The sequence below is a fragment of the Geotrypetes seraphini genome, chromosome 3 (genome assembly GCF_902459505.1).
Source record: "Geotrypetes seraphini chromosome 3, aGeoSer1.1, whole genome shotgun sequence".
NCBI lineage: Eukaryota > Metazoa > Chordata > Amphibia > Gymnophiona > Dermophiidae > Geotrypetes > Geotrypetes seraphini.
In genome coordinates this window covers 193,869,494-193,883,510 of record NC_047086.1, presented here as the reverse complement: position 1 = coordinate 193,883,510, position 14,017 = coordinate 193,869,494, and the positions used below count along the sequence as shown (strand labels likewise).

Below are 14,017 nucleotides of genomic sequence, written 5' to 3'. Positions count from 1 at the left end.
TCGGTCCCCTTTCACTTTCATCCTGTGCCCTCTCATTCCAGAGCTTCCGTTCAATTGGAAGAGGCTTGCCTCCTGTTCATTTATGGTAAATGTCTCTATCTCATTTCCCCTCTTCTGCCTTTCTTCCAAAGTAAACATAGCAGTGAGGTACAGAGAGGACCTCCAAACAAAGGTGAACTTAAATAACTACCAAGTCTTTGTTCACAAGGAGAATAAATAAGGAAGACTTGACACAGCTGTGTTTTGGCAACAGGAGCAATTCCTAAGCAAACAAAAGTGTAGCAAGAACAGTCTATAACAGGTCAATTGATCTGAAACGGAGTCCAAAAAGTTCAGTGTCTATCATTGATCTTTTTGGATTCCATTTCAGATCATTTGACCTATTATAGACTGCTCATGATGCTCTTTATGTTCGCTTAAGAATTATTGATAAGATTTTCATTGACTCCTGACATGAGCTCTGTTGCTGAAACACGGCTGTGTCGAGTCTTTCTTATTTATTCTCCTTGCGAATAAAGACTTGGTTATTTGAGTTCAATGTTGTCTGGAAGTCCTTTCTTTACCTCATTCTGTATTCCCTGTGGTATATTCCTGCATGAGGTTTTTTTCCTCCTTTCTATTTCTTCCAAAGTATACATATTGAGATCTTTAAGTCTGTACCTATACATTTTAACATAAAGACCACCAACCATTTTAGTAATGGCCTTTTGAATTTACGTCATCCTGTTTATGTTTTAGTCCAGCATTTCTTCTCTTTCTTCTTCCCCACCAGCCAGTAACAGATGATTAGGTTGTAGTGGACATCTGTAATAGAATATGAAATAGGAATTTATACTCTACTACAGGTAGGGAACTCCGGTCCTCGAGAACCATATTCCAGTCGGGTTTTCAGGATTTCCCCAATGAATATGCATTGAAAGTAGTGCATGCAAATACATTTCTTGCATATTCATTGGGGAAATCCTGAAAACCCGACTGGAATACGGCACTCGAGGACTAGAGTTCCCTACCCCTGCTCTACCATAAGGAAAAATTGATCAAATAGTTATGGAAGGCAGTAGACTCTACTGTTGCTGTATATAAACAGGAGGCATCATTCAACCTGTGGAATCTTCCATCTGGTCAAGACACATGAACAGCACCAGGGAATGATGGAAGAGACAAGGTTAGGAATTGAAAGCAATGACAAAAAGGTGGGATTTGAGACTGGATTTGAATGTGGCAGAGGAAGAGCCAGTCACACTGATTCACAAAGGTCATACTTGGCAATTGGCAAGGTGGAAGGCGGGAAGTCAGATTGGCAGTGAAGGAGAATGGAACAGATAGTAGCTTCTTACCTGACGACTGGAATTCTTGAGGTGGAGTGTGAAAATAGAGGTTGCACGCGAACGGGGATTGCGGGAATCCTGCGGGAATTCCCCCTAACCCACGGGGACCCCCCTCTAGCCAACGGGTCTCCAACGGGGATAGAAGGCTTTGGAAGCAGGGTTCGTCCATATAATATAATGGACACGTCAGCTTTAGTAAAAGAAGGGGTATATAAGTTAATTACCTGAACAGAAAACAACAAAGAGATTCCACAAGGAAAACAGCAGCGGAAACACAAAAGAAACTGTGGAATTGCTGCTTTTTAAGAGGACGGGTGGTAATGGAGGTAATTCCTTGGGTGGGGACGGAGAGAATCCTGGTGGGGACGGGTGGGGACGGATAGGATCCTGGATGGGACGGGTGGGGATGGGTGGGATTTCTGTCCCCGTGCAACTCTCTAGTGTGAAATGAGAGATAATAGGTAAAGTGTAGTTACTTACCTGTAACGTAAGTTCTCCATGGACAGCAGGATAGTCAGCCACATATGGGTGTTGTCCCCAACAACTCCCAATTTGCGGATAAGCTCTCCAATAGCTGAGAAAGATTTTTTTTTTTTTTCTGAGCATGTGCAGTGCCCGGGCCCCCACTGGGTATGCCCGAGCCCTACCCATTTCCCCCTGCTTCCCCCTAATCCCCAGAATGCTCCTAGCTGTGGGCGGGTCGGCCGTAAGGGGAGGCGGGTGGGTTGTGTGGCTGACTATCCTGCTGTCCACGGAGAACTTACGTTACAGGTAAGTAACTACACTTTTTCCTAGGACAAGCAGGATGAGTCAGCCACATATGGGTCCCTCGCCTGGCTGTGGAGGCCGAGCCGGGCAGGGTAATCAGGTGAAGCAGGTGAAGTTGTGGAAACAAGGTTTTTGATAAAGCGCTGTGTTAACTGAGCAATAATACTCACAGAACAGTGAAACTGGTCAATAACAAACAATGAACAGTGAGAAACCAACTGGTCAACAGTGACAAATCGTACTTGCATGTGACAATACTTGCATATTCAACATTCAGTCTAGACAGGTAGTGCTGGAAAACCTACTTAATCAATATCTATAACATCCTATTTGATCAGTGTTTGTCGATATTTATAACACCCTACTTGATCAGTGTTTGTCAAGTCTGTGCTAGTGGTTGCTGTCCCTCCCGGGAGGGAAGAACCACTTCCAAGACTGCTCGGCCGAATGCATTTGGAGCGTGGAATGCTATGTCGAGGCAGTAGTGCTTGGTGAAAGTGTGCATGGAGGACCAAGTGGTTGCATCGCAGATGTCCCCTATTGGTGTGTGGTGCAGATGAGCCGTTGTGGTGGTTATGGCCCTGCGCTGGTGGGCGTGGGCTCCCACCTGCGGTTGACGCTGCGCTCTTCTATAGGTGAAGGGGATGCACTTGGATATCCAGCGCGAGAGCCTGCATTTGGTGGCCGGCAGTCCTGGTCTGTTTTTGTCGTAGGAGACGAACAATTGAGGCTTGTCTGGTCTATTGCATAGTCAGGGCCCGCACACAGACCAGGAGGTGTCGCTGAGGTGGCTGTGTGCCTCTCTGTGGGGGGATGTAGAGTGCCGGGAGGCACGCTGAAGCCACCTTTGGCAAGAATCGGGGTGGGTTCTGGGTACCACCCTGTTCTCATGGAGGAGTGTGTCGGGGGGTGATGGACCAGGGCCTGGATCTCACCGATACATACTGGCCGAATGCGATGGAGGTCAGGGTTTTCCCAGCCAGGAATACGGGGATCTGCCTCCCCCAAAGGTTTGAAGGGGTCGAGGTGAGCTGATGCAGCACCAAGTTGAGGTCCCATCCGGGCGGTGGTGGTCTGACCGGTGGGTGCAGATTGGACAGTCACTTCATGAAATTTTATGATTACTGGATGCCTCGACACTGGTTTGTTGTCTAGGCCAGTGTGGTATGCCGCGATGGCACTTAGGTGGACCTTGTTGGAAGTGGGTTTTAGGTCCCACTGAGATAAGCTCAGTATGTACTGCAGGATGTCCGGTATGGGGCAGTTGTAGGGGTTCTCGCCTGCATGTCTGTGCACCGGTAGCGGAACTTTTTCCATTCAACCCTTAGCATTTTCTGGTTGGAAGGCTCTTCTGGCTGCCATTAAGAATGTGCTTCAATGTCTTGTGGTAGGTTCATCCTTCATCATCCGTGCAGTCAGGGCTAAGGAACGCAGGTCGTGATGGAGGCTCCCGTGTTGTGTTATGAGAACTGCACTGATCGGGAGGGGAGAGGTGGATGTGAACCGCTATCCCTTGCCGGAACTGGAACCATGGTTGCTGGGGCCCCGTAACAGGGCAATCATTGATCACCTTTGCTCTGTCCTGAAGGATCTTCTGCAGGACTTAGGGTATGGCAGGTAGGCATTTAAGAGTCCGTGGTTCCAACTCACAGACAGACCGTCGGGGCTGAGACGGCGATGGGTTGATCTCTTTGAGCAGAAGGACGAGTATTTTGAGTTCAGTTCGGTTTGCAAGCAGGTCGATGCTTGGTGTGTCCCAGGTGTTGAAGTATCTTCTTCGTCGCCGCTGGGTGAGACACCACTCATAGGGAATACAGCTGACGGCTGAGGCTTTCTGCAGGTTGTTCTGCTCCCCATGTGAGGTATAGTTTCCCTGGTGGGGCGATTGACTGGATGTTGGTGAACTCACATGCAGCAAGCTTCCTTGCATAGCGAGGCTGGCCCTGTCCCTCCCTGCTTGTTGATGTAGTACATGGCCACCTGGTTTTTCTGTTTGGAGTGAGGACTGCCCTGCCTGTCAACCCATTGTTTGAAGGTTTCGAGGGCATTCCCTATGGCCCTGAGCTCAGTAGGTAGATATGGAGTGTAGGATGCTGGGCCGACCATATGTCCCCTGTGCGAAGATGGAGAAGGTTGTGTCCCCTCCCATGTTTGGAGGCATCCATGGTGGCCACCAGCTGGTGAGGTGGTGGTCTGGTTTCCCTTTCGCTAAGTTATCTCGGGCGTTCACCAGTGAAGCGTCTTGTGTATGGACTGGCGAATGGGTATCTGGGTGGTCAGAGGTTGGTATACTGGTCCCAGTGACGTCTGAGGTGCCTTTCAGGATCTTAATGTGTAGTCTGGTGATGCTGGACAACAAAGACCGCAGCCGAGACACAGGAGGGGGCATGCTGACGATGAGCTGCTGGCCGGGGATGCACTAGGCCAGGGAAGTCATGGCGTTTGATCTGGTAGTCCAGTAGGCAGCCTTGGTCTGTTGTGGTCGATGACTGTCCCGATGAACGATATCCCCTGGGTGGGTAATTGATGAGGAACCTCAGTTCTTGGAGGAGGGTGATGGTGGTTGTCGGGGCTGCCAGCTGTCGATGATAAGATAGGATGCACACCCCTTGAAGGCGAGGATGTGCCACTGCCACGCACTTTGTGAATACTCTTGGAGCCATTGAGAGTCCAAGGGGGTAGGACCTTGTACTGGAGGTGTCTGTCTGGCTTTAGAAGCGTACGATGCCTCCTGTGGCTGGGTGCATGGGCACGTGAGTGTATGTCATCATGTAAGTCTAGGGATACTAGCCAATACTCGGGCTGTAACAGGGCCAAGACTGTACCCAGAGAGTGCATCTGGAAATCGTTGTGTATGCACCTGTTGAGCTTGCAGAGATCCAGGATCGAGCGTTGTCCTTGTCTCATGGGGACACGGGGGTTCCTGGAGTAAAAACCCCTTGGGTGATCTCCTCTGTTCGACACCACCTCTATTGATTCTGCAGAAGCAGGTCCTCTCCTTGCTGCAGGAAAATTGGGTTGTCAGATGGAGGGTGCCCCGCCCACTACTGGGGGGCGGGAGTGAGATGAAATTCAGAATCCCTGCTTGATGATGCTGAGGGCCCACTGGTCGATGGTGATCCTGGGCCAAGCCTTCGCAGACAATGTGATCCTACTGGGCCGGAGGGTGGTCAAGGTTCTGTTTTTGTTTTGGGGAGAGGGCTGACCTTGGATGCCCTACCCCTCGGGCGGTGCTTGTTTGCGTAGCAGTTATGTTACTGTTGCGAGCGCTGGGGCACAGACTGCTGCCAGTGTGGACTGGCTCGGTGGTGAGCTGGAGTCCCGTTTTATTTTATTTATTTATTTTCTCTCAATGGCCTCCTGATAAAGCCGCATCATGGAACTGGAGCACAGCAATTCGTGCGCTCAGCAATTGTGCCCTCGAAGGTCTTTTTCCCCGTGGAGTCCAGGGTTTTTCAGGTCCTTCCTGACGGGGCGTTGGAGGGGGGGTCGTGCTGCCCTGTTTTCTCTTAAGCGCCAAGGCTACCGCAATGATCCATATATGGCTGCTGCGGGTTGTCAAATCCCCTGGCCGGAAAGATCTGGTACTTCAGTCCCAGTCTCCTTGATGTTGGTTGCCCTGAACAGGGAGTCCTGCCAAATCTCGTCTCGCAGTCAGGAGGTTCTTGTGGACTGGAATCGCCACTGCCTGCCGAAGTAATTCTGGGCATGGTAGTACTCTGTCTTGGGTACTGGTAGTACAGGCATTGTAGTACTCTGTCTTGGTACTGGTGGTCCACTCACGTGGAGCTTGAGAAAGGTTGTGAGTTTCTGGAGAACTTGGGGTGAGTCCTCCTCGTTTGGGGGGGGGGTTGTTATTTAGGGTATTGGGGGTGTCTTGCCCGCTGAGAGAGGAGTTGGGTCAGCAGGATGATTAACTGTTGCTGCTGGCCCCACCCCTGTGGTTTGCATTTTCATGTGTTGCTCTCCCCTTGACTGTGAGTGGCTCCATGTACTCTGCTTACCTTCTCTGTCCTTCATGAGAGGGGGGGGAGAGCCTGCAGAGAGGGGGCAGGTTGCACCCCTTCATCTGTGCCAGTGCTCCTGGCTGCGTTTCCCACTATGCCTGGAGGCAGAGAAAGAGGAGTGATGATGCCTCCTGTATGGGCTTCTCCTGCTGTACTAACTATTGTATATTAAACTGTACAGCGCTTGCATATGCCTTTCAGTGCTATAGAAATCATAAATAGTAGCAGAGTCCCTCCTGCTGGCTGTGAGCTGTGGAAAAGGGCAGTGAACAGCTCCTTTAGGATGAGGAGTTTCAAACCCCCACCTTGGGAGGCGTGGTCTGACCATGCCGCATCACTGATGACATCAGCACCATTCCTTGTGAAGAGGTTCCCCGGACTGCCCCTGCTGTCAGGGAGGAAGGAAAAACCTGTGTTGCAATTGGGTTGCCAGCGGTTTCCATCATGGCTGGTTGCTGAGACCTGCCCAGTCCTGAGCTCAAGGGATAATGGAAAGGCAGACTCCTCTTCCCGACATGAGGGGGGGGAAGGGGGAGAGGTCTGAACTGCAGACTCTTCAGGACCCTAAGAGGGAAAGAAGCATCGAGTTTTATTTATTTATTTATAATTTATTTTTTTTCAGAATGTGGGGAGATTGCAGGGGAGGAGGGACACCCACTCCCTTACAATACATGGGGCAGCATGTCATCGTGCCAGTGGGAGAGGTCTGCAGGTCCCCCGAGAGAATGGGAGTTTCTTTCTCCTTAAGTTCAGATTGGGGAGGATGGTGGGGGCAGAGCCCTCGGGCTGCAAAAGATTATCAGAGGTTTTCCCAAAAAACAAGCAGATAGGACGTTACCATTGTGGGGCGGAGGGGGAACCCCGATTGCTGTCTGCAGAGCTGCTGTACGCGGCAGCATGCAGGGACTCCGGGGAGATCTCTCATTCTGAGGGACGAAAACCCCAATCTGCTGTCTGCAGAGGCTGGCTATTACGCAGCAGCATCCGGGGCTCCCAGGGGAGATCTCTCAGTCCTGGAGGGTGAAAACCCCGATCTGCTGTCTGCAGGAGGCTGGCTTTAACGCGGCAGCATGCAGGGACTTCCGGGAGAGATCTCTCAGTCTGGCGAGACCCCTATCGGCTGCCCTGCAGGGGCTGGCTGTATGCGGCAGCATGCAGGGACTCCGGGAGAGATTTCTCTGCCAGGCCGAGTGCAGGCGGGGGGATTAGCTGAGCCAGGGCATCCAGGAGGCTCCTTTCCGCTGTAGCTTGTGGATCCTTCACTGCTGCATTCCGATGAGGATGGCGGCTGGAGGAAGATTCTCAGGCCTCACTTCTCTTCATGAAGTCTCTCAGTGCCCTCTTCCTTAGCTTGCATGCACGTGGAGACATGGCACACAATGCAAGCAACATGGAAACCCTCGTGCGCCGGATCCAATCAGTGGGTGCACAATTCATGAGGATCCAGTGCATTCATCCTTCTCCTGCATCCCAGTCATTTCTTTAGATGATTCAGGCATCTTCAAGGTGATGAGTAGAAAGTTGTAATGGAGAGCGGTAGAAAATCCGACCGATGGGAACGGGCGGAAACTAAAGACTGGGGATTAGGGGAAGCAGGAGAAAATGGGTATGGCTCGCGGCATGCCCAGTGGGGCCCGGGCATTGCACGTGCTCAGAAAAAAAAAAAAAATCTCTCTGAGGCTATTGGAGACTTATCCGTAAATTGGGAGCTGTTGGGACAACACCCATATGTGGCTGACTCATCCTGCTTGTCCTAGGTGAATGGGAGTTTCCAAGGTAAAACACTTGCACCTGAGCACAAGAAGTCAAAATTGAATAGGGGAGCGAATCCGGACCCAGTAGAGTGAGTTTGAGTAGAAGGGTTCCATTGTTGTGTGTAAAAGTGGAAGATTTAAACAGATGTGGCTAGAGTTGATTCGATCAGAGTCCTACTAGGATTCAATTACAGTAGTCTAAGGTGAAAGGTGACAAGGGAAGTGGGTGCAGGGTTCTTTTGATCTGTTTGAAGAGGATGGGGCAAAATTTGGAAATGTTAACAGGAAGTAACATGTTAAAAAAAAATGCCAAGGTTTATTGTCAGTGTGATGAGATAGATATCAGTGTTATCCATGGCGGTGCAGAAAAAAGGGAGAGGAGGCTATATTAAGGTCTAGAATGGTGATAAAGCATCCAAAGAACAAAAACTGGAATGCAAAAAAAAATCACAAACTACTCACTTGCACATGCAAAAACAACAATGAATGCATGAGTCCAGTAAGAATATGGTGATCTGAATAATTCTTTATCATAGGATGAAAAGACCTCTAGCATCAACAGCTCAATCTACTGTATATTGGTTGCTTAATGTCAGTAGCAACATTCTGATGTGCTTATTGCGATTCCTTTTCCTTCATTGGTCTAAAAGACCTCCTTTTATATTTTTCATTGCAATTAAAACCATTCGTTAACTGATCGATCAGGCAATCAACAAGCCATAAATACTTAACTTAAATAATGTTCATCATATCCTTCCTGCCATTTTATCCTGTGATACAGAATTATTCAAGTCGCCTTATTCTTATTTGACTCGCACATTCATTATTGTTTTCGTATATGATAGAAACTTAGGAAACATGTTGGCAGATAAAAGACCAAATGTGCCCATCCAGTCTGCCCATCCGCAGTAACCATTATCTCTTCTCTCTCTAAGAGATCCCACATGCCTATCCTAGGCTTCTTGAAATCAGACACAGTCTCTGTCTCCACCACCTCCTCCAGAAAGACGTTCCACACATCTACCACCCTTTCTGTAAAAAAGTAATTTCCTTAGATTACTCCGGAGCCTATCACCTCTTAACTTCATCCTTTGCCTTCTCATTCCAGAGTCTTCCTTTCAAATGGAAAGAGACTGACTCATGCACAGTTACATCATGTAGGTATTTAAACGTCGCTATCATATCTCCCCTCTCCCACCTTTCCTCCAAAGTATACAGATTGAGATATTTAAGTCTATCCCTATACACCTTATGATGAAGACTATCCACCATTTTGTAGCCTTCCTCTGGACCGACACCATCCTTTTTATATCTTTTGAAAGTGTGGCCTCCAGAATTGTACACAATATTCTAAATGAGGTCTTAATACAGGGGCATCAATACTTCCTTTTCCTACTGGCCATACCTCTTCCTATACACCCTAGCGTCTCTCTAGCTTCGCCGTCTAGCTTTCAATCTGTTTGGCCACCTTAAGATCATCACATGCAATCACACCCATGTCCCCTCTTCTGTCATGCACAAAAGTTCTTCACTCCAGTCTTTGGGTTTTTTTCAGCCCAAAATGCATGACCTTGCATTTCGTAGCATTAAATTTTAGCTGCCAAATTTCAGAGTGCATGTTAGGTAGAGTTTGGGTGGCAAAGAGGTAAATCTGGGAGTTGCCTAGAGCTTTCAATGCTTTTTTCCATCCATTAGTTGCACCTTTCACATCCTTCTTACCTCTCTTCTATTCCAGTCTAGCCTATATCCAAAATCAAATTCAAGGTAGCTTACAAAAACGAGGTTAACACATAATGTTAGAGATTTACAAAATACAGAAAAACTCCCCAAATAAATATATTCTATATCTCTGAAATAAATAAGTTTTCAGATATTTACAGAACTAAAAAAATGTGACGATTGAGTCTTAATCTGTAAAGGAAGTTCATTCCAGATTTTACTTGATTTAAAAATAAAGCAGTATCTAAAATTTGTTTAAAAACAGGAATGTTTAATGAACAGGTAGCTCAGAATAAGCAAATGAAACCGTGAGGAATGTCTGATTGCTGGATAAATTATAAGTTATGTAAGCAATACAGAATACATACCATTTAGAATCTTAAGTACCATACAAGCTGTTCTGAACTTGATATGCGCTTAAATAGGCAACCAGTACACTTGGATAACCCTATTGTAAATTACGAGGTCTGAAGCTCAATTTAGCTGAAGTGTTTTGAAGTAATTGTAATTTAAAATGATGTTTAGAGTAATCCACTATGACAATGAATTACAGTAATCTAGATGGAACAAAATTATAACCCAAGCTATCATTTGACAATGATTAAGATTAAAAACAGACCTTATTGAATGGAGTTGTCTTAATATAATAAAAAAGCAGCTGTATGTCATCAGCATAATGATATGGAGAAAGACTTAATTGCAGGGCTAGGGTAGCAAAAGGTGCTATCTAATGTAGTCTAATACAATGCTTTTATTCGGTAATTTCGTGTAAGTTTTGTCCTGATCACATAAGAAGAAATCTGGAATACCTGGGAAAATATTGTGCTGCTTGATTTCTGGTGTTCCTTCTTGTCCAGGTTGTCTGTCTTGACTAGATTGTCAGCTCTTTGAGCAGGGACTGTCTCTTCTATTTTTTGATGTACAGAAAATATAGTAAATATTGAACTAAGGCCAGTACTGGGCAGGCTTGCACGGTAGTGGTCTGTATAGGGCCTTTTGATTGAGGATGGCTGGAGGGCTTCAATGGCTGGGAGGGTGTAGATGGGTTGGAGTGAGCTTTGACGGAGACTTCAGTAGGTAGAACCTAAGCACAGTATCGGGCAGAGCTTTGGATTCTTGCCCAGAAATAGCTAAGAAGAAGAAAAAAAATTTAAATTTAAATTGAATCAGGTTGGGCAGACTGGATGGACCGTCATTTACTATTTATAGCGTAAGTCTATTAGCGCTATAGAAGTAAGTAGTAGCAGCAGTAGTAGTAAAAATACAAATCTGACCTTTCATAATGTATAGGCCCATAAAATAATTGGTTATAACCTGACCTTTACTGAAGCAAATAATCTTTCAAATAACAAGTTTGTGTTGTTTGTTTTTTTAGTTCAAAAAGTTCTATTAAATTATCTAAATTCCACCAGTAAGTTATTCTAACATTTTTGTTGCCGTAAAGAAAAAAGAAGACTTGAAATTTTTTTTTAAGCCTGACATCCTTTAAATGAATGGTAAATGCAAAGCCAGAAAATCTTTCAACCTTATAACATTATCACAGGTATGGAAAAATAATAAATGAAAGCATACATTGAGGAGCTATAACATGTAATATCTTGAAAATGGTAACACAAGCTATGAAATAAATTCTGGCCTGAACAGCAGCCAATGAGCTTTAATTAAGTGACAGGGAGACTACTCTTTAAGTAAATGAAATGACAATTGTAAAAAGCCAATTTCTAGACTGTTTGTGCAACTCCTGGGACATAAATGATGAGCCAACGATGACCTACTTGAACGTGTAACTATTTATTTGTAACTATGACCTAATTGTATTAGTAACTGTACTGATCTACAGTATTCTACCTGTACTAGAAACTCTTTTGAATGTCCATATCAAACTGATCTTGAACTGAATAGGTAAAGGCAGAATAGAAAACCTGATTAACATAATGTAACAATTAACACTGATGTGCAAAAATAAAAATGAATTTTATGTAGTTTCACTCAATCTGATGCAGAAAGGACACAGATAGACAGACATAGGGCAGAGGAATCGCAGAGGCTGTGTACATGTTAATAGTACTTAGCTGTGGTGAAAAGATTGTCTTATTCACGTTGTTGGTTTTTTTTCCAGATCGTGCAGGGGTGCAGGACACAAGTTTGGTGGAAGCAATCCAGGACCCGCCTGTCAGACACACTCCAGACATACAATCATGTGCAAGCACCCACCCTCTCTGGCAACCACCTGCATTTATCCCAAGATGATCCAGAAGCTGGCAGACCTGCGCAGCCTCAGCGAGGAGCATTCCAAACAGTAACCGCTGTTTGTCCTTCCAGCCAGAGCACAGTATGAAGCTCACACCCCTCATCCTTGAGATTTTCGGCAACGAGATTTCCTGACCACAGCCTGCAGAGATCTCTTCTCATCCTCCACAGGGAGGAGTGGGCATGCCAGTCATCACTCAGCATTGTGTACAATGTTGGCTGATTCAGCACACCATCCCTCTCCTCCCTCCTTTAAATGTGTACAATGAAGTGAAGCTGCTACCCCTCAGTTACCCCCCCCCCCCCCCCCAATAAAACATCTTAGGATTGTTTTCATAGGTCTTTGGTTTTTGCCCACACCCATGGAGTCAATGTGGATCCACAGGTCTGGGTGCCATTTGTGTTCTTGTGTTGTCTTTTTTACAGGTCAGGAAAAAAAAATGCCAGAATAATATTTAGAAGACTTGCCCTGTGAAGAGTCAGTATTGGTGCCACCTCTCTGTTGTGGCAGCTGTTGTCTGATGCTCTTGGGGATAACATCAAGTGAAGAAAAACCAGAACCAGTTCAACCTGAAGGCATCTAACAACCCTGAATACTAAGAGGCAGATGTATCACAAGTTTACTCTGTTGCCAAAAAAAAAAAAAAAGAAAGAAAGAAAGAGCACTGCAGATTTGCCGTGGGGTATGTTCATTGTTATAGCAGGAGCGCCTTTTACGCTGCTGCGAAAATGATAAATCTGTCCCACACTACCTAGGATCTGTTCCATTTCATGCAGGTCAGCTTGACTCAGTGGTCTTGCTCCATAGCATCTCTGCACTGGCGGGGTTTGGATACAATGGGGGGCAATGGGGAGGGGAGTGTGGCCTAGTGGTTAGAGCTGGCACCTCAGCACCCCGAGTTTGCAAGCTCAATCCTAGCCCGCTTCCTGTGACAGGAAAAATACCTGAAAGCCTGATTACTTTTCAATGTATTGTAAACCTCTTTGGGTTAATCTCTTCATGGAAAAAGTGGTTAATCCAATAAATGAATAAAGCCAGGACCACTGCAGGTTGGCCTTGAAGATCTGACACTGTGTGTTAGCATCCACCTGCTGAGCTTTCCAGTTGACTCCTGCCAAGCTGAGCCACTTTTGGCTCTACTCCCATGGGCTTGCAATTCCTAATTTTCCTGGGGGAAATGATAATTCCAGCTCCATGCCTGCAGTGGAGTTAAAACCAGGATTTTATCAGCATGTCCTGGTCAACCTGTTGGTTGTTGCATACAGTGACAAAGCAGTGAAGTGTCTAGTGTTATTATGAAATGCACTTAGCAACCTGAATTCAGTGTATGCAATTGCAAACTACATTGCCTTTTGTTGAGCATCTCCAAGATGACTCTAGGACAGCCCTGTCCATTCACTACCTTCTGTAAATATTTTAGCTAATTCTGTGATGCTTTAAGAATTCTATTGTTTAAAGCAGCCACATCTAGGAGCCTTCAAGAGCTGCATCTAGCTTCCGAGCTACAGCTTGAGTATTGGTAAATTAAATGCTCTTTGTATTTTGTAATTAAGTATTATGTTAGCCTGAAATGTATGTTGAGGACTCCCTTTCTCTACTAATTTACAAGGGGCTGCTGAAAAGTTCTCAGCCCAACCAACAAAGCTGGGGCAGTCTCCGTTGAGGGCTATAGACTTAGTCCAGTGATTTTCCACTTCTTTTCATTTCATATTTTTCCAATGGAACCAAAAAAGTAGAAAATCACTGGACTAAGTGTATAGCTCTCAATAGAGACTGCCCCAACTTTATTGGCTGGACCGAGAACTTTTCAGCGGCCCCCTCATACATCTCCAGCAGTTTGTACTGCATATAGCCTTAGAACATAGAAGAGGCCTACAAGGAAGAGTTTGAGAACCTTTTAAACGCTAATATCTCCTCAGGAACTTTAAAAATTAGTCAAAATAAAACAAAGGGAGAAGTTTAATGATTGTATTTATTTTAACTCTCAACTGTTATCTAAAAAAAAAAAAAATTCCAACCCTTTGCTAGAAGTGCTGCTTTAAAATTGTGCCTTGAAAAAACATTCCAATACTGGCGGCTTGTACTCCTTTCTTCTAAAAATCAGTTGTGATCTGCAAGCGCAAACCTTTCAGAATGTGATTTAGAAGTTCTGTGGCTGAGTATGTTTCCTCAATGATGCCTCCGCCTTGA

The 14,017-nt window shown here is 45.9% G+C and overlaps 1 protein-coding gene across 1 annotated transcript in view; it reads left to right on the top strand.

The window, feature by feature from the left end:
* Nucleotides 1–13,479, top strand: part of VDR (vitamin D receptor) — a 178,894-nt gene extending 165,415 nt beyond the window's left edge. The window contains 4 exon segments of the mRNA XM_033939458.1: nt 11,696–11,742; nt 11,744–11,770; nt 11,772–11,876; nt 11,878–13,479. Coding sequence (XP_033795349.1) covers nt 11,696–11,742; nt 11,744–11,770; nt 11,772–11,876; nt 11,878–11,961 — 263 coding nt within the window. The 3' untranslated portion in view covers nt 11,962–13,479.
* Nucleotides 13,480–14,017: the final 538 nt, after the last annotated feature.